This window comes from Heterodontus francisci, chromosome 9 (genome assembly GCF_036365525.1).
Source record: "Heterodontus francisci isolate sHetFra1 chromosome 9, sHetFra1.hap1, whole genome shotgun sequence".
Classification (NCBI taxonomy): Eukaryota; Metazoa; Chordata; class Chondrichthyes; order Heterodontiformes; family Heterodontidae; genus Heterodontus; species Heterodontus francisci.
This window is the reverse complement of record NC_090379.1, coordinates 53,747,984-53,774,028: the sequence shown is the minus strand read 5'-3', so window position 1 is coordinate 53,774,028 and position 26,045 is coordinate 53,747,984. Positions and strand designations below refer to the sequence as shown.

At 44.9% G+C, this 26,045-nt stretch overlaps 1 protein-coding gene across 1 annotated transcript in view; it reads left to right on the top strand.

Moving 5' to 3' along the window:
• The window catches only part of pygl (phosphorylase, glycogen, liver), a 171,013-nt gene that overhangs the window by 87,500 nt on the left and 57,468 nt on the right, over positions 1-26,045 (top strand). The window contains exons 9-10 of the mRNA XM_068038311.1: positions 16,025-16,117; positions 16,678-16,824. Coding sequence (XP_067894412.1) covers positions 16,025-16,117; positions 16,678-16,824 — 240 coding nt within the window. The remainder of the gene's footprint in view (positions 1-16,024; positions 16,118-16,677; positions 16,825-26,045) is intronic.

Here is a 26,045-nt window from a genome sequence, read left to right as displayed (position 1 = left end):
ATTTGCTGGAGTTTTTTGAGGAAGTAACAGAGAATGTTGATGAGGGCAATGCTGTTGATGTGGTGTACAAGGACTTTCAAAAGGCTTTTGATACAGTGCTACACAACAGACTTGTGAGCAAACTTGTAGCTCATGGAATAACAGGGACGATAACATGGATACAAAATTGGCTGAGTGACAGGAAACAAAGAGTAGTGGCCAATGGATGTTTTGCGAACAGGAGAAAGGTTTGTAGTGGAGTTCCCCAGGGGTTGGTATTGGGACCCTGGCTTTTCCTGATATATATTAATGACCAAGACCTTGGTGTACAGGGCACAATTTCAAAGTTTGCAGATGATATGAAACTTGGAAGCATTATGAACTGTGAGGAAGATAGTGTAGAACTTCAAAAGGACATAGACAAGTTGGTGGAATGGGCAGACAGGTGGCAGATGAAGTTCAATGCAGAGAAATGTGAAGTGGTTCATTTTGGTAGGAAGAACAAGGAGAGACAACATAAAATAAAGGGTACAATTCTAAAGGGGGTGCAGGAGCAGAGGGACCTGGGTGTATATGTGCATAAGTCATTGAAGATGGCAGGACAGGTTGATAGAGCAGTTAATAAAGCATACAGTATCCTGGGCTTTGTTAATAGAAGCATAGAGTACAAGAGCAAGGAAGTTATGTTGAACTTGTTTAAGACACTAGTTCAGCCTCAGCTGGAGTATTGCGTCCAGTTCTGGGCGCCCCTCTTTAGGAAGGATGTGAGGGCATTGGAGAGAGTACAGAAAATATTCACGAGAATGGTTCCAAGGATGAGAAATTTCAGTTATGAAGATAGATTGGAGAAGTTGGAACTGTTTTCCTTGGAGAAGAGAAGGCTGAGAGATGATTTGATAGAGGTATTCAAAATCCTGAAGGGTCTGACAGAGTAGAGAAACTGTTCCCACTCATGAAAGGCTCGAAAACAAGAGGGCACATATTTAAATCTTTTTCACGCAGCGAGTGGTTAAGTTCTGGAAAGCGCTGCCTGAGAACGTGGTGGAGGCAGGTTCAATTGAAGCTTTCAAAATGGAATTACACAGTTATATGCAAAGGAAGAATGTGCAGGGTTATGGGGAGAAGGCAGGGGAATGGAACTGAGGGAATTGCTCTTTCAGAGGGCCAGTGCGGACACTATGGGCTGAATTTCCTCCTGCACTGTAACGATTCTGTAATTTCTGTAAAAGGCCAGACGCCCAACTTGCAGATACGATAATTTAAAAAGAAAAGAAAAACTTGCATTTGCATAGCGCCTTTCACAACCATAGGACGTTGCAAAGTGTTTTTCAGCCAATGAAGTACTTTTAGAGTATTGTCACTGCTGTAATGTAGGAAATACAGTAGCCAATTTGTGCACAGCAAGTTCTCACAAATAGCAATGTGATAATGACCAGATAATCTGTTTTTTAGTGCTGTTGATTGAGGGGTAAATATTGGCTAGGATATTGGGGAAGAACACCCCAGCTTTCCTTCAAAATAGTGCCATGGATCTTTTATGCCCACCAGTGAAGGCCTCTGTTTACTGTTTCATCCAAAAGGTGCCATCTCTAACAATGTACTGGAGTGTCAGGCTTGATGTTTGTGCTGAAGTCCTGGAGTGGGACTCAGAATTGAGTATGTTTCCAACTGAGCTACAACTGACACCTTTAGAATAACCTGCTATTGCACAGTTTTGAAGTACCGTGGAATGTGTTTGGAGGTGTTGTTAGTTCTTGGATTTTTAAAATTTGCTCTTCAGATGTGAGCATCGCTGGTAAGGCCGACATTTGTTGCCCATCCCTAATTGCCCTTGAGCAGGTGATGAGCCACCTACAACTAAGTGGCTTGCCAAGCCACTTCAGGAGGCAATTAAAAGAGTCAGCCACATTGCTGTGGGTCTGGAGTCCACGTGTAGGCCAAACTGGCTAAGGATGGCAGATTTCCTTCCCTGAAGGAAATTAGTAAACCAGATAGGTTTTTATGACAATCCGGTAGTTTCACGATCGTTATTAAGAGACCAGCATTTTATTCCAGATTTATTCATTGAATTTTAAATTCCTTCATCTGCCATAGTGGGATTTGAGCTCATATCTCTGGTGCATTAGTCCGGGCCTCTGGATTACTATTCCAGTAACATTACCACTATGCCACTGTCCCCCATCCCTACTTAGTAGTAGAACTCATCTGTGACCTCGCTGTCTAGTGAGCTGGTACACTAATTATCCTTTCTCCCAGGCCTGCCTGCAGCCCACTTGTGCTTGGTGACTCACCATGTGCAGAATCCAACTCTATATGTTTGCCTTAAAGGTACATGCAGTGCCAATATCTGAGATGATGGCTGTAACTGTCAAATCAATTGACAGGACCTCTTCATAAGTGCTGTGCTGTTGCTCTCTCCTCCTCCTTCTGGTGTGCTGTGGCTGGCCAGGCAATAGTTCTTGGATGTCTAAAACAGGAAATCAGCAAGGGGAAAGTTGGGATGGTGGGGAGGAAAGAAAGATGTCCATAGTCACACCATCAGCACTTTGCTCATCATGCCAGATAGCAGAAGCTGAGAAGGGGCATTTGGCACAAACATACTGTCATTCTCCGTGTTCTCAATGTTGCAGGTATTGTTGCAGCCAGCCTCATGATGTGGAGGACCATCTCCGTAGGGTTCAGGAGTTGCAGGTGTCCTTGTCCCTCATAGGTTCTGCTCTGCTCCCTTCTATTATGTGCTACCTACTCCTGCAGGAAAGAGGGCAGAATGTCAGTGTTTCTGTTCCACTATGTTTGGGTAATATGCCTGCCACGGGCAGAATAGCTGGAGGTATTTGGAAGCATTGGGAGCTGGGTATGAGGCTGGCATCATTAGAATGAGGGTGAGGTAGACTATCTGGATGTTAGGTGTGAGTCCTGAGTGCCAGGGACTGCTTATGGGTAAGTGATAAGTATGTGGTGTGTTGAGCAGCATGAGAGGTTGGTGGTGTGGTAGATAGGAAATGTCATTTGAAGATGCAATCACTGACCTTGACCACCCACGTGAGGTCATTAGATTCTTGGGGGCCCTGCTGGCAGGTCCTCAGAACCAGACTGCGGGAATTGACCTCCCTGGCCATCTGCTCCAATCCCTTTGAGGATGGTCCTCGAGGGCCTCTTGGCCCCTGATGGAACCATATTGACTCTCCTTCTGTCCACCTCCATCACTAAGGCCTCCAGTACCACATCCGTGAACCTGAGAGCTCTCTGTCTGTCTTGGTATTCCAGTTTCCTTCATCAGAATTGCAGCTATAATATTCAGCAGCAGTCTTCTGTGATTCAGTGCAGCTTCCCTTTAAGAGGAACAGACTGTCTTTAAGAAAAGTAGGTTGGCTGCACCATGTCCTATCAGCCTACAAAGCTCAGCCTGCTGTTGAGCACTCAGGCAGCCAGCAGCGCAGGTGTTAAATTCCAGAAAGCTTGCTATGGAAGGATAATGCTGGAGCATATATTTACTCAGTTTCACCTTTATTGTGCAGAGCAAAAGGATTACAAACATGTAGCTCCTCAGTCAAAACCCTCCACTAGTCTCAGTGAGTGTCTGCTTATAAATGCTCAACTAAGACCCCAATTAACACCCTTCACCTGCAAATAATCAAACCATTGACACACAATTAACAGATTAACACAGGCCCTGCTCAGACCAACATTACAGTCAGGTAAATTGAAAGACAGCACCAAATCTGCATGCTGCCTACCTCTATAGCAACAGGTGTGGGCCGTTCTTGAATCTCGAGCCCAAAAATGGCATAACCTAATTCATAGCCCTACAACTCTAATAACTAAGGTAATCCTTTACAAATAATTCCCTAGCCTTTAGTTTTTTTTGTTTTGAATTTCTGATCACTGTAGGAGACAGTAATATTAAAAATTGTTTCTTGGAAATGTAAAATAATGTTTTTCTTTTAGGATCTTTAAATGGGCTGGGCCTTTCACAGAATCTTTAAGTTGATTCTCAATTTATACCTTTTTAATATCCTGAAAAGAGTTGCTAGGACTATTGGATTTTGAATATTTGAGCATTCGAATTTGAAAAGAAACTGCCAGTCATATACAAACTGAACCAATCACATTGTTAAAATTTGAATTATTCCTCTTTCCAGCCTGTAACAGACATAACTTGCAACATTGTATCAGTCTTAGTGCAAGAATTTGAACAATGGTTTTTAAATTATATATAGTGTTGCCAACCCTACAGAATTGCCCTGGAGCCTCCAGAAATTGAAGATTAGTTTCCAAGACACTGTTACAAGCAACTGAGGAGAAAAATTATGGAAACATTAAACAGAATTGCATTTTTTCATTCACTTTGAACATTTTTATTTATTAGTTATAATAGTTTTTGAGATGGGGGAAAAAAGCTGTTTCTCTATAACAGTCAAGATTCATGCAATTGGGTAACAAAGGGCTGAATATTAATGTGAAAGAGCAAGAGCTGGTGGGAGGTTAAAATCGGCAAAATTGACAGTGCGTCGGGAGCCCCATTCCAACCTGCCAACTTGCACTTTGACTCCAACGTGTTAGACTGCCTATGTGCAGGCCGCTGCGGGAAAGCTGGACTGTCGATTTCCTTCGGCTAGTTGTTCAATTAGAGCGATATTGACACCATTTTTCACTTTAATGTCAGGTCTATGGGTTTCAAGGGGTTTTTGAAACTCACCAGTGGGACCAAGGCAAGTATACAATGGTAATTGAAGGGACTGAAACAATCTCAGTCAAAGATGCTAATATTCTGTACTCGCAGCTGCTTTCTTACCTGCTAGTGGGAAAGAGTTTGTTCACAATACTTTTGCTGAGAGATAACTTTGTATAATTTAGAGATTAATTTCTACACTTCAAAGGTTTGTTCTATTACCTCATAATGAATACTGCTTATGGTGCCTTAGGTTGGACCTCAGATGAGGATCAAGATGACCAACAAAACATGCTCAGCAGCCTGCTCACCGACCTGTAGCTGCACAGCAGACAGGGGACCAGCAGAGAGGTGCAGCTCATAGGAAGCTCTACCTATCAAATAGGGTCTATAGGCAGAGGGTCAGTCTCCTTGACATGTCTGAATACCAGTGTCTCAGGAGACTCAAAATGTCATGTCAGTTGGTGTCAAGCATCTGCAGCCTCCTAGAAGAAAACCTGAGTCCTTTTGGACCTAGCAACCATGTGCAATCAATGGCTGGAAAAGTCTCCACCACCCTCAACGTTTTTAGTTTATGGATCATTCCAGGACTCTGCCACAAACATGTAGGACTTCTCGATCAGCTGTAAATGTATAAGGTAGATGAGTTGTTTGCCAGGGCCAACAATTATGTCAACTTTGCCACTGATGATGCCAGTCAGAATGAGTGGGCATATTCAGTATTGTGGCTCTGACTGGCTGCCCACAGGAGCAGGGTAACATCAATTGTACACACGTGGCAATCCGGACACCTTCAAAACAACCATGATTATTCATCAACTGCAAGGTCTTCAACTCCATCAATGCACAGCTAGTGTGCAACTACAAGAAGATCTCTTTATGAAGGTGTGCCCAACATTTCCAGGCAGCTGCCATGATGCATAGGTTCTGCAGCCGTCCAAGCTCCCTGATTTCTTTGTACCTGGAAGCAGCCTGAAGAGGTGGCTGCTAGACGACAAGAAATACCCACTGCAAACTTGGCTAACGATACCCATCAGAAACCTGACCACTGAAGCCCAACAGCACTACAGTGAATGCCATATCAAATGTGTGATTGAACAGGCCATCAGCATGCTGAAGAGGCAGAGGAAAGATCTGGAGTACGCACCAGTCAGGGTCTCCAGAATGGTCCCGGTTTGCTGTACTTAGCATAACAGCAAAGCTTGGATCCTCAGGAGGAGCCAAGCTTAAGAGTTCAGATCCTCCTCGGATGATTCACAGGGGGAGGAGGGTGATGCCACCCCCCTTCCCTCCCAGCTGCTCACATTGCTGCCAGGGATGCTCTTAATAATGCAAGTTTCAATTAGGTGACACCAGAGCATTCAAGACACTGGAAAATGCAACACGCCTACATGAAAAACAGGCACAGTGTTAAAAAATAAAACAAAATAATTTAAAAATATATAAAAAAGGCCAGTCATGCTCTGAAATTATTGAACTCAAATGTTCAGTCCACAAGGCTGTAGAGTGCGTGATCAAAAGATCAGGTGCTGCTCCTCGAGTTTGCATTGATGTTCACTGGAACACTGCAGCAGGCCAAGAACAGAAATGTAGGCATGAGAGCAGGGTAGCAAGCAACAGGAAGCTCGGGGTCATGCTTTTGGACTGAGCGGAGGTTTTCCGCAAAGCGATCACCCAGTCTGCGTTTGGTCTCCCCAATGTAGAGGCGATTGCATTGTGAGCAGCGAATACAGTATGCCAAATTGAAGGAAGTAAATCACTGCTTCACCCGGAAGGAGTGTTTGGGGCCTTGGATTGTGAGGCAAGAGGAGGTAAAAGGGCAGGTATTACACCTCCTGCAATTGCATGGGAAGGTGCCGTGGGAAAGGGACGAGTTGTTGGGGGTGATGGAAGAGTGGACCAGGGTGTTGCGGAGGGAACGATCCCTTTGGAATGCTGACAGGGAGGGGTAGATGTGTTCTGTGGTGGAATCACATTGGAGGTGGCGGAAATGGTGGAAGATGATCCTTTGGATGTGGAGGCTTGTGGGGTGGAAGGTGAGGACAATGAGAACCTTGTCGCAGTTCTAGGAGGGAGGGGACGGGGTGAGGACAAAAGAGCGGGGAATAGGTCGGACATGGGCAGGTTGATTAGGTGGTTAAGAAGGCATATGGAATCCTTTCATTTATTAGCCGAGGCATAAAATATAAGAGTAGGGAGCTTATGCTAGAACTATATAAAACATTAGGCCACAACTTGAGTACTGTGTGCAGTTCTGGTCACCTCATTACAGATAGGATGTAATTGCATTATAGAGGGTATACAGAAGATTTACAAGCATGTTGCCAGAACTGGAAAATTGCAGCTATGAGGAAAGATTGGATTGGCTGGGGTTCTGATTTCCAGCATCAGCAGTATTTTGCTTTTATTATATTGGATAGGCTGGAATTGTTCTCGTTGGAACAGAGAAGCCTGAGGGGAGATCTGATTGAGATGTACAAAATTGTGAAGGGCCAGGATAGAGTGGATGGGAAGGTCCTATTTATCTTAATAGAGAGGCCAGTGAATTTCTCTGCAATCGTGTAAATTCTACTTTGAAGGTCTGTCAACGCATTGTACATTGTTGCTGCTGGTGGGTGATTTTAACTTCCCCAATATTGACTGGGACTCACTTAGTGCTAGGGGCTTGGATGGGGCAGAATTTGTGAGGAGCATCCAGGAGGGCATCTTGAAATGGTATGTAGATAGTCCAACTAGGGATGGGGCCATTCTGGACCTGGTGGTCGAAGTTTCAGTGGGGGAGCATTTCGGGAGCAGTGACCATAATTCCATAAGTTTTAAAGTACTTATGGATAAGGATAAGAGTAGTCCTCGGGTGAAGGTGTTAAATTGGGGGAAGGCTAATTATAACAATATTAGGCAGGAACTGGAGAATTTAGATTGGGGGCGGCTGTTTGAGGGTAAATCAACATCTGACATGTGGGAGTCTTTCAAACGTCAGCTGATTAGAATCCAGGACCAGCATGTTCCTGTGAGGAAGAAAGACAAGTTTGGCAAGTTTCGGGAAGCTTGGATAACACGGGATATTGTGAGCCTAGTCAAAAAGAAAAGGGAAGCATTTGTAAGGGCTGGACGGCTAGGAACAGATGAAGCACTTAAGGAATATAAAGACAATAGGAAGCAACTTAAGCAAGGAGTTAGGAGGGCTAAAAGGGGTCATGAAAAGTCATTGGCAAACAGGATTAAGGAAAATCCCAAGGCTTTTTATACATATATAAAGAGCAAGAAGGTAACCAGGGAAAGGGTTGGCCCACTCAAGGACAGAGATGGGAATCTATGCGTGGAGCCAGAGGAAATGGGCGAGCTGCTAAATGAGTACTTTGCATCAGTATTCACCAAGGAGAAGGACTTGGTGGATGATGAGCCTAGGGAAGGGAGTGCAGATAGTCTCAGTCATCTCATTATCAAAAAGGAGGAGGTGTTGGGTGTCTTGCAAAGCATTAAGGTAGATAAGTCCCCAGGGCCTGATGGGATCTACCCTAGAATACTGAGGGAGGCAAGGGAAGTAATTGCTGGGGCCTTGACAGAAATCTTTGCATCCTCATTGGCTACAGGTGAGGTCCCAGAGGACTGGAGAATAGCCAATGCTGTTCCTTTGTTTAAGAAGGGTGGCAAGGATAATCCAGGAAATTATAGGCCGGTGAGCCTTACGTCAGTGGTAGGAAAACTATTCGAGAGGATTCTTCGGGACAGGATTTACTCCCATTTGGAAACAAACGAACTTATTAGCGAGAGACAGCATGGTTTTGTGAAGGGGAGGTCGTGTCTTACTAATTTGATTGAGTTTTTTGAGGAAGTGATGAAGATGATTGATGAGGAAAGGGCGGTGGATGTTGTCTATATGGACTTTAGTAAAGCCTTTGACAAGGTCCCGCACGGCAGACTGGTGCAAAAGGTGAAGTCACACGGGATCAGAGGTGAGCTGGCAAGATGGATACAGAACTGGCTCGGTCACAGAAGACAGAGGGTAACAGTGGATGGGTGTTTTTCTGAATGGAGGGATGTGACTAGTGGTGTTCCGCAGGGATCAGTGCTGGGACCTTTGCTGTTTGTAGTATATATAAATGATTTGGAGGAAAATGTAGCTGGTCTGATTAGTAAGTTTGCGGACGACACAAAGGTTGGTGGAGTTGCAGATAATGATGAGGATTGTCAGAGGATACAGCAGGATATAGATCGGTTGGAGACTTGGGCGGAGAAATGGCAGATGGAGTTTAATCTGGACAAATGTGAGGTAATGCATTTTGGAAGGTCTAATGCAGGTGGGAGGTATACAGTAAATGGCAGAACCCTTAGGAGTATTGACAGGCAGAGAGATCTGGGCGTACAGGTCCACAGGTCACTGAAAGTGGCAACGCAGGTGGATAAGGTAGTCAAGAAGGCATTCGGCATGCTTGCCTTCATCGGATGGGGCATAGAGTATAAAAATTGGCAAGTCATGTTGCAGCTGTACAGAACCTTAGTTAGGCCACACTTGGAATATTGCATGCAATTCTGGTCGCCACACTACCAGAAGGACGTGGAGGCTTTGGAGAGGGTACAGAAGAGGTTTACCAGGATGTTGCCTGGTCTGGAGGGCATTAGCTCTGAGGAGAGGTTGGAAAAACTCGGATTGTTTTCACTGGAACGACGGAGGTGGAGGGGCGACATGATAGAGGTTTACAAAGTTATGAGCGGCATGGACAGAGTGGATAGTCAGAAGCTTTTTCCCAGGGTGGAAGAGTCAGTTACTGGGGGACATAGGTTTAAGGTGCGAGGGGCAAAGTTTAGAGGGGATGTGCGAGGCAAGTTTTTTACACAGAGGGTGGTGAGTGCCTGGAACTTGCTGCCAGGGGAGGTGGTGGAAGCAGATACGATAGTGACGTTTAAGAGACTTCTTGACAAATATATGAATAGGAAGGGAATAGAGGGACTTGGACCCCGGAAATGCAGAAGGTGTTAGTTTCGGCAGGCATCAAGATCTGCGCAGGCTTAGAGGGCCGAATGGCCTGTTCCTGTGCTGTACTGTTCTTTGTTCAATGATTCTCTTCTTGGATGGCCTCAAAGGTACAGCATGTGACCAGCTCAGTACAGTTTAGGGAGGGCAGAAGAAAGGCAGGTAAGACCCAAGAATACAGAGCACCCTCACAGCCATGTAATGATAGGGAATCCCCCATCCCAGGCACAAGCCGCACTGCCCTGTCGTGCAGGACCCCACCTGCCAAGAATGGGGCACCTTAATTTTGCCACATGGACATCAAACTTAAAACTGTTGCTGAGAAGAAAAGAGGGCCTAGCACAAAGAATTGCCAGGCCCCTCGCCAGAAAGACATTTTTTGCATACTAGCAGACAGTGTTGGAACAAAGGAACCAGTCCCTGCTCCCCCAATGCACAAACAGATGTGGTCAGACCAGTTTATCACATGACTGACTGGCTGTTGAAGTTTTTTGAATTTGAACTTGCCACAGAGTTTTGAACAGAACTCAGAAAACTGTTTGCTCCTGGACTAAAAAGACCTCTGTCCTGTCTGCTTTCATGTCACTCTCACCAGCTTCGGAAACCATTGAAGGCACATGAACCCCAAGAGAGAAAAGTCTCCTACAGTGAACAAGGATTTAGAAGAAATAAAAACAAGAAATGCTGGAAATACTCAGCAGGTCTGGCAGCATCTGTGGAGAGAGAAGCAGAGTTAACATTTCAGGTCAGTGACCCTTCATCAGAAGGTTTAAGAAGAATACTGGGCCCCAACGAAAAGCAAGACTACCTACAATCAAGGACTCTACAGTGAGCTCTAAGCACAGTAAATAAAAACCCTCTTCAGAGATTGCCTCAAACCTCTTCACTATTTTTCTTCTCTTCTCTGTCTCTATTTGCATGTGCGTATCATGTGTATTCGTAGGTGTTAACCGAATTAGCATTTAAATTTAATAAAGTTTCACTTTTCTTCTTTAAACCTAAGAAGGCCTGTTTATGCTTATTTCTTTGTCTTATAATTGGAAAGTGGTGAACAAGGATTCACCAAGGGGGAGCTCAAAACACAGTATGTTAAAAAAAAAAACCCTGCTACAGTAAGACCAGGTGAAGGCTGAGAAAGGCGCCTAGACACCTTTCTGACCTGGTTGTAACAGAAATTTGGGTGCTAGCATCTGGAATTTTACCCACAGACAAACGGGAAATTGGAAATGGGAAGCCAAATTGTTCCCAATCAAAAAAAAATAACAGGTTTTCTTGTAGTTGTGTGTGCTTGAATACTAACATGTCTGCAACTGAAGCGAGTAGCTTTCCAAGCCAGGGTGAAGTAACTGGGATAAATTAAACGCACTGTCTATGGAGGAGCTGAGAAAAATGGCTGAGCAGTGTGGGATCACTGTAAGTGGCAAGGCTGGGAAGTCTGAACTCCTCACGTTAGTGGCCAACCATTTTTCCCTGAATTTGAAGAGGCAGAAACAAGGTTAGAAGCAGACTCCGACAGGGTAGTGTTAGCAAAGATACAATTGGAACAGAGGAAACTTGAATTTGAGGAAAGAGAGAGCCTTCCAAAAGGGACATGAAGAGAATGAAAGGCAGGAGAGAGAAAAAGAAAGAATATTCCGGAAAGAATGTGAAGAAAGTTGAGGTGGCTTGAGTTAACTGGGGGGGTGTGGGGGGGGCGGCAACAGAATACCCCGAGTGAAAGCATGGCCAATATGGAGGAGCAGGATTCAGGGCTGCATACAAACTTGCTGAAACTCATTCAATTAATTCCAAAATTCAATAAGGAAGATATGGATGCATTTTTTGTGTCTTTTGAGAAACTGGCAAGGCAGCTAAAATGGCCAGCTGAGACCTGGTCTTTTTTAATACAAAGCAAGCTAACTGGAAAAGCCCATGAGGTTTATTACTGGTTGCCAGATGAGAGTTCTTCACATTATGAACTGACCAAAAATGCTATCCTTGGGGCATATGATTTAGTACCCGAAGCCTACCGCCAAAAGTTTAGATCCCTCAAAAAGCAAACTAATCAAACTTACCTGGAGTTTGAAAGAAGTAAGCAGGTGGCTTTTGACCAGTGGCTGAGGGCTTTAAAAATACAGCTCAGCTCTGAGACTCTCAAAGAAGTACTTCTCTTAGAGGCATTTTAAAACTCTCTCCCATTCTCAATAAAGAACCATGTCGAGGAGGAGCAGGTCCAGAGAGCCTGGCAAGCGGCCGTTCTGGCCAATGAGTTTGCTTTAATTTCTAAGTTGGTTTCCCGGGAGAGAACCTTTCCTAATCCCCCCAGAAATCCGAAAAGGACAAAGGGCTGAATTTTACACAGCCCCAGCGGGTCGGCTGGTGGTGTGGGGCAGCGTAAAATTGAGCGGGAGGCCTTCCTGCCCCGCTTCCACCTCCGGCCAACTTTACAGTGGTCGGGCAGGGTGGGGAGGGGGGGGGGGAGAAACATCCCGCCCGCATAAGGCCAATCTAGGCCCTTAAGTGCCCACTTAACGGCTACTTAAGGGCCCTCACCTGCCTCCATGGGTATTTTACCTGTGGCAAGCGGGCATGCTGGGGACATGAAAGGCCGCCCAGCGATAGCTGCCATCCGTTCCGCGCGCCGGGGGGGGTGGGGGGTGCCATGGCAGTCGGGCACAGGGTGCCCAATTGAGGGGCGCCCCCGCCTCCCAACCCAACCCCGGGACCCAAGAAGCCCCCCCCCTTCCCCTCAAACGACAACCCTTGCCTCGCTGGGGCGCGCCCAATTCCCTCGACGAGGCATCAAAAACCTACCTTGGATCCCTACTCCATGGCATCCTCTTCAGTTGGCTGGACTGCAGTCCCAGCAGTGGCCACCGCTCCCGGTGGCCCGCTGATTGGCTGGCAGCTCACTGAGGCGGGACCTCCTCCCTCAGATGGGTGGAAGTTCCGCCTCAGGACACTTAAAGCCCGGGGACCTGTACAATGCGGGTCAGATCCCCGGTCTAGGCGGAAGCGGGTTCGCCACCGACTTTTACGTTGGTGGCAAAGTCCCAACCATCTCTGGTAAAATGCAGCCCAAAGGGTGGGAAGGTGATCTACACCCAGGCAATCCTGGGAGAGAAAGGAAAGCAGGAAACATAGGGGGCCCTCCAGCCAAAAAGGAAGGTGCTGTGAGCAAGAGTTAGACCCGGAGACCTGTGAGCTTCCATTGTAATAAGGCAGGGCATTTAAAAGCTGACTGCTGGAAACAGTAGGGTTAATCAGGGCATACCCGCTCAGTGAAGACAGGACCCTGATGGAAAGAACAGAACAAGCTGTGGCTTTAACTGCAGTAAGAATGCAACCCAGGAAGCTTACTACAGCCAGTGCAGGAAAAGTTAATAGGATTCCTGAAGGTTATCAGGGTATTGTGTCTGAAGGGAAAATAACCCCATACCCTTCGAGTGGGGCAAGCAAGCCCATAGTGATTCTCAGGGTCACAGGGGTCACTAGATCCCTTTTACTGGGAAAAGGCCTGACCTTCCCCACCCCCCCGCCTCCAGAGAGTGGAATGAACACCAAGATGGTGGTGAATGGTTTTAGAGGGCAGCCTATGCCTGTATCTGTACACCATGTGCACCTGGAGTGTGACCTAATTTCAGGACCGGTGACCCTAGGGATTATCCCGAGTTTGCCTGTGGACGGGGTTGACCTGCTCCTAGGTAATGATCTGGCGGGGGCAAAGGTGGTAGCCCCCCCCCCCACACCCAGTATTGAAAGAAAGACCGCAGAAGGTCAGAGAGACAGGGCAGTGGCAGGAGACGGTCCCCTGCAGTGTCCCTGAATGTATAGTGGGTCAGGCCATGATCAAATCAGCTGCCCCACAGAGACTGCATTGGCACTGCAGGCAGATGACCATGAGGTCTGCCTGTTCGAGACTTTCTTTGGAAAGTTAGAAGACCCAGCGAATGAATTAAATGGATTTTCCCTAGGTGAGGGTCAGCGAGCCGACCCAGTATTGTGAGAGTTAGCACAGGCTACCCGGTCTGAAAGTGAAGCAGAGGGAGTCCCAGATTGCTACTATTTAAAGAATGAGGTACTGATGAGGAAATGGAGTTCTCCTTCCAGACCGGTGTTAGGAGGACCCTCCAGCAGAGGGCTGGCGAACTGTCAGGGACACCCACCAAGAACAAAAGGGGACAGGCAGGCACTCGGCTGGCAAAAGTTTAGAAAGAGAAAGGGGAAAAAGTGACCAAGAGGGCAGGTTAAAGGAAGTCCGGGAGGAATCCCGGATGAAAACTGCTACTGTCCAGTTAGCCAACCCCAAAAAATGTTGTTAGACCCCACATCCTCCTATGTAAATGCAGACTTGAGAAGCACCCCACCAGAGTCGCTAACAGCATTTGCAGGAACCTACAGAGACAAAGAGAGACCTCTAGGGGGAGGGGAAACTGTGAGTGTGATGCCTCACCTAGTCAAAGTGCCACAGGAGAGTGCAGTCAAGTCTGCACACATACCTGCAGGCAGGAATGTCCCAGAGAACAAAAGATAGATTAACAAAGAATCCTCCCCCACAGTCAAAGGAAAAGGGAACCACCCATCCCCTGAAGGCAAACGCTTTTGCATGACTGAGCAAAGCACTGAGAGAGAGTTCAGGATAGACCCGCCCACTACTAACTCTCCTGAAAAAAAAATGACCTCGACAGGAACAAAGCCCTAGGCAGTCATGGCAATGGGCAAACTGAAGAAAAGCTTCCCCAAAGAACCACATGGCTACTGGGATGCCAAAACAGGAGAAGTTAAAGCAGCACTGGCACCCAGAAAAGACACTTTTAATAAGCTTTAAGATTGATGAATGAAGCTCACAGCTCCAGCAACCCGGGTTCAGTTCTGGGTACTGCCTGTGCGGAGTTTGCAAGTTCTCCCTGTGACTGCGTGGGTTTCCGCCGGGTGCTCCTGTTTCCTCCCACAGCCAAAGACTTGCAGGTTGATAGGTAAATTGGCCATTGTAAATTGCCCCTAGTGTAGGTAGGTGGTAGGAGAATTGAGGGAAGGTGGCGATGTGGTAGGGAATATGGGACTAATGTAGGATTAGTATAAATGGGTGGTTGATGGTTGGCACAGACTCGGTGGGCCGAAGAGCCTGTTTCAGTGCTGTATCTCTCTATGACTATGACTCTATGAATGATAATGAATGAGAGAAATGCATGATTTTTCTTTCTGTATCTTATATTTCTCTCAAACCGTTTAATGAAATGTGCCTTTTTTTTTCAAATCGCATTTCATTCCCCTGGGTGTGGAGGTGTCATGCAGGCCCCCACCGGCCAAGAATGAGGCACCTTAATTTCGCCACATGGACATTAAACGTAAAATTGTTGCTGGGAAGAAAAGAGGGCCAAGCACAAAAAATTGCCAGGCCCCTCGTCAAAAAGACATTTTTTGTATACTAGCAGACAATGCTGGAACAAAGGAACCAGTCCCTGCTCCCCCAATACACAAACAGACGTGGTCAGACCAGTTTAGTCTCATGACTAACTGGCTGTTGGAGTTTTTTGAATTTGAACTTGCCACAGAGTTTTGAACTGATCTCAGCTGTTTGCTCCTGGACTGAAAAGACTTCTTTCCTGTCTGCTGTCATCTCGCTCCCACCAGCTTCGGAAACCATTGAAAGCACATAAACCCCAAGAGAGAAAAGTCTCCTACAGTGAACAAGGATTAAGAAGAATGCTGGTCCCCAACGAAAAGCAAGACTACCTACAATCAAGGACTACAGTGAGCTCAAAGCACAGTAAAAAAAAAACCCTCTTCAGAGATTGCCTCAAACCTCTCCACTATTTTTCTTCTGCTCTTTTCTGTCTTTATTTGCATGTGTGAATCGCGTATGCATGCTAGCGTGGGGCGTGGCGTGTATTCGTAGGTGTTAACTGAATTAGAGTTTAATTTTAAATCTAATAAAGTTTCACTTCTTTAAATCTAAGAAAGCCTGTTTATGCTCATTTCTTTGTCTTATAATTGGAAAGTGGTGAACAAGGATTCCTCAAGGGGGCGCTCAAAACACAGTGTGTTAAAAAAAAACCCTGTTACAATAAGACCAGGTGAAGGCTGAGAAAGACCCCTAGAAACCTTTGTCACCTGGTCGTAACAGCCCCCATCACCAGTTTCTCTGGTGCATCCCTTCTACATTACCAGTACTTAGAGTAGGGGAGCAAATGAGGGCAATGGTTAAGGTCTGAAGTTGTTGAAGAAACTTAAGACCAGAAGACTGTAAAGTGTCTAGTGGAGTGGTGCTGTTCCTAAACTGTAATGAGCCCTTCCTAAGTCATTTGATGTATATTGTACACTGACAATATAACTTTCTGCTTACAAGAGGTGAAGTAATGAGAAAGAAGCAGTTATATGTAATTGTATATGAATGAATCCCTTTATACCGTTTGTAGGTGGCAATTCAGCTGAATGACACTCATCCTGCCTTGGCAATTCCTGAGTTAATGAGGATTTTAATGGACATCGAGAAGCTTGGTTGGGATCAGGTCAGATCATGTTATCAAAAGCAGCTTATTTTTAAGCATAACAGTTCCAAAATGCAAGAGAACTGACCATAAAGGGGGCATTTAAGCATCTTAATATATTCAGTTGTTTCCCAGAAGAAAATTTTCCATGCAGTTAAAATAGACTCCCCAATGGCTCATTTGTTAAAAACAGCAAGTAACTGAACTGTACAAATCAGAGAGCCTGTTTTGAGTTTGATGATCTCAACCAGTATGGTTGCTCTTCTTGGACTCAGTGCCTCAGCCTAAAAAGATCGAATGGAAAAAAGTCTTGGCAGTCTCAACTCAATTTCTAGTGGATCTGATTCCATAGTACAAACGTGCCCTTGATTTGATGTGAATTGACAGCCTCATTTGAGAATGTCACAATGATAGTTGGTTGTTAATGGGCAAAAAAATAAAATCTGCGTGGCAGGGGATTGAGGTTTTTGTGAAAGCACATTGAATGTTGAAAATGTTTGTTAAACATAAAATGTGTACACTACAGATTAGAAACGGAAATGAACATACCTTGAGTAGTAATAAATTGTAACATTTTTCAGGCCTGGAATATCACCAAGAATACATTTGCATATACTAATCACACCATTTTGCCTGAAGCCCTTGAACGCTGGCCGGTGGGCCTCTTTGAGAAACTCCTACCCAGACATCTGGAGATTATCTATGAGATTAACCAGAGGCACCTGGATGTAAGTGTGTAATCTAGCAGCATGTTTTAGGAATGTTTATTCATTTTGTTTATAAATCTTATGGGAAGGGAGTATGGGATCACTTTGAGCTGTAAATAATGCAGGATTGTAGCCAGCATAATGGAATGCACAAAATAATTTGTTAAAATACTGATGCTGTAGAGACTGTCTTTATATTTTGGCAATGATGTAAATTCAATACAGGTACATTGTTTTGTTCTTCGGATATGGGGATTGCCAGGAAAGCCGCATTTATTGCCCATCTCTAGTTGCCCTCAGAAGGCGGTTGTGAATCTTCTTGAACTACTGCAATCCTTATGGTATTAGTCTTCTATGGTGGTGTTAGGTAAGGATTCCAGGATTTAATCTCAACACCGATGAAGGAAGAGTGATGTGTGACCAAATTAGGGTGTGTAACTTGGAGGTAATGATGTTGCTGTCCTTGTCTTTCTCAATGGTAGAGGTCACAGGGTTGGGAAATGCTATCGAAATAAGGTTAGTGAGTTGCTGCAGTGCATGCTGTAGATACTACATATTGCAGCCACAGTCTGTAGACATGCAGAGTGTGGATATTGAATCATAGAATACTTCAGCACAGAACTTGACCTTTCGGCCCATCGAGCCTGCATTAGCTCTTCCAAAGCAATCCAATTCTTCCCACTCCCCTGCTCTTTCCCCATATCCCTGCAATTTTGACTTATATCCAATTCCCTTTTAAAGGCTAGTATTGAATCTGTAACCACTATGGTATCAGGCAGTGCATTCCAAATCCTAAATACGCGTGTAAGAACGTTTTTCCACATGTCGTTTCGGGTTCTTCTGATTCCAGTGACTTGCAGCCAGTTGAGAAGTCTGCCCTATCCTGGATGGTGTAGAGATTCTTGAGTGATGTTGTAACTACATCCATCCAGGCAAATAATGAGTGTTCCAATACACTCCTTAAGAGCCTTGGAGATGGCAGTGAGGCCTTGAGGGTCAAGAAGTGAGATAGTCATCACAGAAAACCTAGCTCTTCTGGGCACAAAATATGGCTAGTCCAAATAAGATTTGGGTCAATACTGACCCCAAGCTGGTGATGATCTCAGACATATCTTGAAAAACAGGCTGCATGTATAAATTTGGTCATTTAGTCACAGATAATCAGAAATCTGAGCTTCTTGCAGCATAGTTTTGCCTTTTGTGATTGAAAAACAGGTAGTTCTTTTCATACTGCCTTTTTTCTTATAGATATGTAAAAGGGTGAAAAAATATAAAATATAATTACAAAAAGATGAAAATATTAGGTGTAGATTGTTGTAACCAATTTTTGATAAGCTTATAATGCTGTGAATGCCTAGGCCAGACTTATTTTAAATTTCCATTTGGGTACCTGTCTGCTGTGGCTCAGTTGGTAGCACTCTTGCCTGTGAGTTAAAAGGTTGTGGGTTCAAGTTGCACTCCAGGGACTAGAGCACAAAATCTTTGATGCTGTCTTTTGGACGAGACATTAAACTGAAGCCCTGTCTTCCCTCTAAGGTAGACATAAAAGATCCCATAGCATTATTTCAAAGAAGAGCAGGGGAGTTATCCCTGATGTCCTGGTCAAGATTTATCCTTCAATAAAAATCCCCAAAAAAGATTATCTGCTTATTATCACATTGCTGTTTGTGCACAAATTGGCTGCTGCATTTCCTACATTACAACAGTGACTACACTTCAGAAGTATTTAATTGGTGATAAAGCACTTTGGGATGTCCTGAGTTTGTGAAAAGGTGCTATATAAATGCAAGGCTTTTTTTTTCTTGGAAGTAAGGGAGTAAAGTTAACTGCTACTGCAAGGCTAAGAAGTAACCAGAAAGTCCGAAGCCCAAAGATCCAGTGTAGCACCTAGCAATAAAGGCGGGATACATGTTTTTACTTGCTGCCTTTCCCTTCTCAGATCCTGCAATTTGAGCAGGCTGGGTACAATAACTGTGACCCTCTTCCTTACAGCACACATCTAAATTGATGATCATTTGGTGTAGATCCAGGAAAATGAGGCAGAAAGCAGTGTGATGTCACTCCCACTTTCTTAGAATGGGATTTCCATGCTTGTAACTACTATAAATGCTAATGTTTTGTCCTTCACCCCACCTCCAGAAAATCCCCCTGCAATACAAAGGAAGCAAACACCCAACATCATGGGTTTCCACTCCTTTTTCCTCTACTTTGTGGCTAGGAAATAAGTGTTCCCTGGTGCAAAGCAGTGAAATATTGGATGTCAAAGCTAGCCTTTGTATATGGGGTTTGCTGTGTACTGTTTGAGTGAAGTTGTGCCCATGTCTTGCAGGTTGACATTTCAAAGGGGAGACTGTATTTCAAAGGGTTTCATGAGAATGAGCATTAGACATTTTGATATACCAGTTAGTTACAATTTTGACCTGGCTGCTACAAATGTGGAAGCAAGTCCCAACTCCAAAGGTAAGAAGAACCAAGTAATTCCAAGAAAGAGTGTAACTATTAGGAATTTGGATGAGAACCATTTGTTTAGTATTTAAAAGATAAAAGAAAGCCATTCAAAATAACTCAGTTGACTGATTTATCTGTTTAACCCTTTCATGAACTGGGTTAAAGCTGTGGTTAGGAACATAGGAGCAGGAGTAGGCCATTCAGCCCATCGAGCCTGCCCCGCAATTCAGTAAGATCATGGCTGATCATCCACTTCAATGCCTTTTTCCCACACTACCCTTATGTCCCTTTTTGTCATTGGTATTTAGAAATCTGTCAATCTCTTCTTCAAACATACTCAATGACTGAGCTTCCACAGCCCTCTGGGGTAGATAATTCTAAAGATTCAAAACTGAGACAAGAAATTTCTCCTCATCTCTGTCCTAAGTGACTTCCCCCTTATTTTGAAATTGTGTCCCCTGGTTCTAGACTCCCCAACCAGTGGAAACATCTTAACTGCATCTACCTTGTCTATCCCTTTAAGTATTTTGTAAGTTTCAATGAGATCACCTCTTATTCGTCAAAACTTTAGAGAATACAGGCCCAGTTTCCCCAGTCTGTCTTCATAGGACAGCCCCGCCATCCCAGGAACAAGTCTGGTGAACCTTCGTTGCACTCCCTCTATGGCAATAATATCCTTCCTAAGCTAAGCAGACCAAAACTTCACATATACTCCAAGTGTGGTCTAACCAAGATTCTATACAATTGAAGCAAGACTTCACCACTCCTGTACTCAAATCCTCTTGCGATTAAGGTTAAGAAACTATTAGCCTTCTTAATTGCTTGCTGCACCTGCATGTTAGCTTTCAGTGACTTATTGACAAGGACACCCAGGTCCCTTTGTACACCTACACTTTCTAATTCTTACTATTTAAGAAATACTCTGCACATCTATTCCTCCTACCAAAGTGGATAACTTCACATTTTTCCACATTATATTCCATCTGCCACATTCTTGCCCACTCACTAAGTCTGTCCAAATCCGCTTGAAGCCACTTTGCTTCTTCCTCACAACACACATTCCCACCTGGTTTTGTGCCATCCATGAACTTGGAAATATTACATTTGGTCCCCACATCCAAATCATTGATATATATTTTGAACAGCTGGGGCCCAAGCACTGATCCCTGCGGTACCGCACAAGTCACAGCCTGCCAATGCAAGAATGACCCATTTATTCCTACTCTCTGCTTTCTGCCTGTTAACCAGTCCTTAATCCATGCCAGTATATTACCTCCTATCCCATGTGCTTTAATTTTGTGGGGGACTTTATCAAAAGTCTTCTGAAAATCCAAGTACACCACGTCCACTGACCCCTTTATCAGTTCTGTTAGTAACATCCTCAAAAGCTCCAACAGGTTCGTCAAACATGATTTCCCATTCATAAATCCATGTTGACTATGCCCAATCATATCATTATTCTCCAAGTGTCCATTTATCACATCCTTTAGAATAGATTCTAGCATTTTCCTAACGACTGATGTAAGGCTAACAGGTCTGTAATTCCCTGTTTTCTCTCTCCCTCCCTTCTTAAATAGTGGGGTGACATTTGCTACCTTCCAATCTGCAGAAACCATTTCAGAATCTATAGAATTTTGGAAGGTGATCACCAATGCATCCACTATCTCCATAGCTACCTCTTTCAACACTCTTGGATGTAGAATATCAGGTCCTGGAGATTTATCAACCTTCAGCCCCATCAATTTCTCCAATATAACCTTCTTACTAATACTAATTTCCTTCAATTCCTCATTCTCCCTTGGATCTCTAATTCTGGGAGATTTCTTGAATGTTCCTTAGTGAAGACAGACACAAAGTAATCATTTAGCTTCTCTGCCATTTCTCTATTCCCCATTATAAATTCTCCTAACTCTGCCTATAATGGACCCACATTTGTCTTAGCCAAACGTTTCCTTTTTACGTACCTATAGAAGCTTTTACCATCCGCTTTTATGTTTTTGCTAGCTTACATTCACATTCTATTCTCCCTTTATCAGTTTCTTGGTCCTCCTTTGCTGTATTCTAAAATCCTCCCAATATTCAGGTTTATTACTATTTCTGGCTACTTTATAGGCCTTTGCTTTTAACCTTATACAATCCTTAACTTCCTTTGTTAGCCACGGTCAACTGCCTTTACTTTTGGGGTTTTTGTGCCTTGAGGAAATGTATAGTTGCTGTAAACTATGTAATAATTCTTTAAAGACTATCCATTGCCTATGTACTGTCATACCTTTTAATATATTTTCCCAATCCACCTCAGCCAATTTGCCTCCATACCTTCATTATTTCTTTTGTTCAAATTTAACACCCTGACTTCATATTGAACTAACTCACATTCAAACATAATGTAAAATTCTATCATATTATGGTCACTCATCCCTAAAGGTTCTTTTACAACAAGATTATTAATGAACCCCTTTTCATTACATAATACTAGCACCATTTGTGACTCCACAGATACTGAAGCAGTCCACGTAGAAAAGCAGCAAGACCTGGACAATATCCAGGCTTGGACTGATAAGTGGCAAGTATAATTCGCGCCACACAAGTGTCAGGCAATGACCATTTCCAGCAAGAGAGAATGTAACCATCTCCCCTTGACATTCAACGGCATTACGATCGCTGAATCCCCCACTATCAACATCTTGGGGGTTACCATTGACCAGAAACTGAATTGGAGTATCCATATATATACTGTGGCTACAAGAGCAGGACAGAGGCTTGGAATCCTGTGGCGAGTAACTCACTGAGTAACGGCACAGTGGCGCAGTGGTTAGCACCGCAGCCTCACAGCTCCAGCGACCCGGGTTCAATTCTGGGTACTGCCTGTGTGGAGTTTGTAAGTTCTCCCTGTGTCTGCGTGGGTTTCCTGTGGGTGCTCCGGTTTCCTCCCACATGCCAAAGACTTGCAGGTTGATAGGTAAATTGGCCATTATAAATTGTCCCTAGTATAGGTAGGTGGTAGGGAACTATAGGGACAGGTGGGGATGTGGTAGGAATATGGAATTAGTGTAGGATTAATATAAATGGGTGGTTGATGGTCGGCACAGACTCAGTGGGCCGAAGGGCCTGTTTCAGTGCTGTATCTCTAAACTAAACTAAAACCTCCTGACTCCCCAAAGCCTGTCCACCATCTACAAGGCACAAGTCAGGAATGTGATGGAATACCGTCCACTTGCCTGGGTGGGTGCAGCTCCAACAACACTCAAGAAGCTCAACACCATCCAGGACAATGCGGCCCGCTTGATTGGCACCCCATCCACAAACATTCACTCCCTCCATCACCGACATACAGTGGTAGCAGTGTGCACCATCTACCAGATGCACTGCAGCAATGCACCAAGGCTATCCAGGCAGCACCTTCCAAACCCGCGACCTCTATCACCTAGAAGGACAAGGGCAGCAGATGCGTGGGAACACCACCACCTGCAAGGTCCCCTCCAAGCCACACAGCATCCTGACTTGGAACTATAATCTCCGTTCCTTCGCTATCACTGGGTCAAAATTCTGGAACTCCCTTCCTAATAGCACTGTGGGTGTACCTACCCCACATGGACTGCAGCAGTTATAGAAGGCAGCTCACCATTACCTTCTAATGGGCAATTACGGATGGGCAATAAATGCTGGCCTAGTCAGCGATGCCCTCATCCCATGAAATGAATAAAAAATAACTAGATCTAAAATAGCCTGTTCTTTAGTTGGTTCCTCAGCATGCTGCTCTAGAAAATCATCCCTAACACATTCCAGAAACTCGTCCTCCACAGCATTAGTGTTCATTAGGTTTACCCAGTCTATATGCAGAGTGAAGTCACCCATGATTACTGTATTACCCATGCTACATGCTTCTCTTATCTCCTGATTAATACCATGCCGAATACTACCATTACTGTTTGGCGGCCTATAAACAACTCCTAGCAATGTTTGCTGCCCCTTGCTGTTTCTTAGCTCCATCCAAACAGATTCCACATTTTGTTCATCCGATCTGAGATCCTCCATTACTAATGTATTGATCCCATCCCTTATTATCAGCGCAACACTACCTCCTTTTCCTTTTTGCCTGTCCTTCCTAAATGTCAAATATCCTTGAATATTCAGTTCCCGGTCTTGTTCACCCTGACGTCATGTTTCCATAATGGCAATTAGGTCATACCCATTTACATCAATTTGGGCCTTTAAATCATCTACCTTGTTGTGAATGCTGCATGCATTCAGGTAGAGTGCCCTTAACTTTGTCTTTTTGACGTTATTCTGCATTCTAATCCTAGTTGATGCTCGCCTTTGTTTCGCCTGCTTTATAATGTCACTTGCTACTTTTCTACCTTTCTCCCTACTGTTACCAGCTTTACTGTACTTCCTTCCAATTTGAACTTCCCCTCAGGTTCTCATCCCCCTGACAGGCTGGTTATTTGGACTGGTTTCAACAGCTCATTGTTACTGCTTCCTGATGTAAATGACTTTGTGAACAAATCTGTTTGGGAGTTTAGTTTGTTATAGGTATCTGACATCCCCAAAGACACATTGTACAGCGAGCTCGCCACTGGTATCAGACCCACCGGTCGTCCATGTCTCCGTTATAAAGACGTCTGCAAACGCGACATGAAATCGTGTGACATTGATCACAAGTCGTGGGAGTCAGTTGCCAGCATTCGCCAGAGCTGGCGGGCAGCCATAAAGACAGGGCTAAATTGTGGCGAGTCGAAGAGACTTAGTAGTTGGCAGGAAAAAAGACAGAGGCGCAAGGGGAGAGCCAACTGTGCAACAGCCCCAACAAACAAATTTCTCTGCAGCACCTGTGGAAGAGCCTGTCACTCCAGAATTGGCCTTTATAGCCACTCCAGGCGCTGCTTCACAAACCACTGACCACCTCCAGGCGCGTATCCATTGTCTCTCGAGATAAGGAGGCCCAAAAGAAGGTATCTGACATAACGGAGAGCAATTGCCTTCTGAAATGACTTAGAGCAATGAAAATTCTTTGCTAATCCAGAGACAAGAAATGCGTCTGTTATTCACTCAGGGTAGCCTATGCTAGATTACTTCATGCATAGGTTTTGTCCTGGTCTGTAGCTTTGCCTGTGGGAGCTCGCTTTAAGACACATTCGACATAAGAAAGAATATAAGGATGTAGAGGCTGAGTGAATACTTCATAAGTGTAGATTTTCCTGACCAGCACAGGGGAATGCTCATTTCCCCGGATGGAAAGGTTAGGAAAAAGAGTTGGAGACTCTTACCCCTGTCTTCTTTTTTTAGATTAGAGATACAGCACTGAAACAGGCCCTTCGGCCCACCGAGTCTGTGCCGACCATCAACCACCCATTTATACTAATCCTACACTAATCCCATATTCCTACCAAACATCCCCACCTGTCCCTATATTTCCCTACCACCTACCTATACTAGTGACAATTTATAATGGCCAATTTACCTACCAACCTGCAAGTCTTTTGGCTTGTGGGAGGAAACCGGAGCACCCGGAGGAAACCCACGCAGACACAGGGAGAACTTGCAAACTCCACACAGGCAGTACCCAGAATCGAACCTGGGTCCCTGGAGCTGTGAGGCTGCGGTGCTAACCACTGCGCCGCCCTTCCAGCTACCCTTCCAGCTGTCTCCTTAAACAATTAACACACCCTCCCCCAAACACCTCCTATTCCCTCCACCCTCACATTCAATGACAAGTGCGAGGAGCTCATTGACCTTTTGTCACGAAGGTTAAGAGTATTCATTCAACTGCCTGTACTTCTACCAGTCCTTCCCTTTGGCCATCAAGCCAAAACTCCATCCATACTTGCCCTTGTTCCACCCCTATTCCACATCCTTCCCTAATTTATCCCTTAATGCCCTCCAGAATATTATTGTGTCCTTCTACTGTCATGCTCATGCAAGGAGCAATTATGAACTATAAAAAATGAACTGATGAATTAACCTCCCAAAAAATGGATACAGTTTTGCTACAAGACAAAATGGAATAAGAGGTCAGGTAACCTGCTCTACTGCAAATATGCATAGTGAGTGCTGGAGACCGAATTCAACATGATGTCTGGACCAGCCTTGAAGAAAGCACTGGAAATGCTAATGATCCCTTTCAATGTTAATGGCTACTTTTTTCATACCAGTTGGACTAACAATGACCGTTGCAGATATGAGGGGAATTTTATGCTCTTCCCTCACATCGGAGGCGTGAAGGATATAATCGGGCAGGATTGTGGCAGGGGGAGATACTACCACCTTCCCACCCCCACCCAAATTAAGTCTGGGGTGGGTAGGCCTGTGATCGGCCTTCCTGTCTGCCGCCAATTGAGGCCTTTAAGTGGGCAATTAAGGGCCTCATCCCGCTGCCGCCAGAATTAGCTCAACGGCGGGCGGGCCTGTTGCCAGACGGGGAGCATACCAAGCAAACTTGTGCGGGTTGCTTGCTGGCTCTGGGGAAGAGAGGCCCCTCGTTAAAAGGCACAGTGCCTGAGCAAGGGACCCAGCATCGGGAAGTGAGGCTGTGACTTGTGGCCTGGTTCCAGGGCCTCGGGTAAGTGCTCTACCGCAGCAGCCGCTGCCTCCGTTGTGGTACTGCTTAGTTAAAGAGTTGTCGGCCTCTGATTGGCCAGCAACTCTCAGCAAGCGGGACTTCCGCTGCCGGGGTCCTTGATCCCAGGGAAGGCCCACCGCTGTCCACTTAAGTGCCAAATTTGCACTTGATTTGGCGGATCTTCCCCAAAAGAGGTGCCGTGGGGCTCTTGCCGGCACTTTTGCCAGTGGTTGAG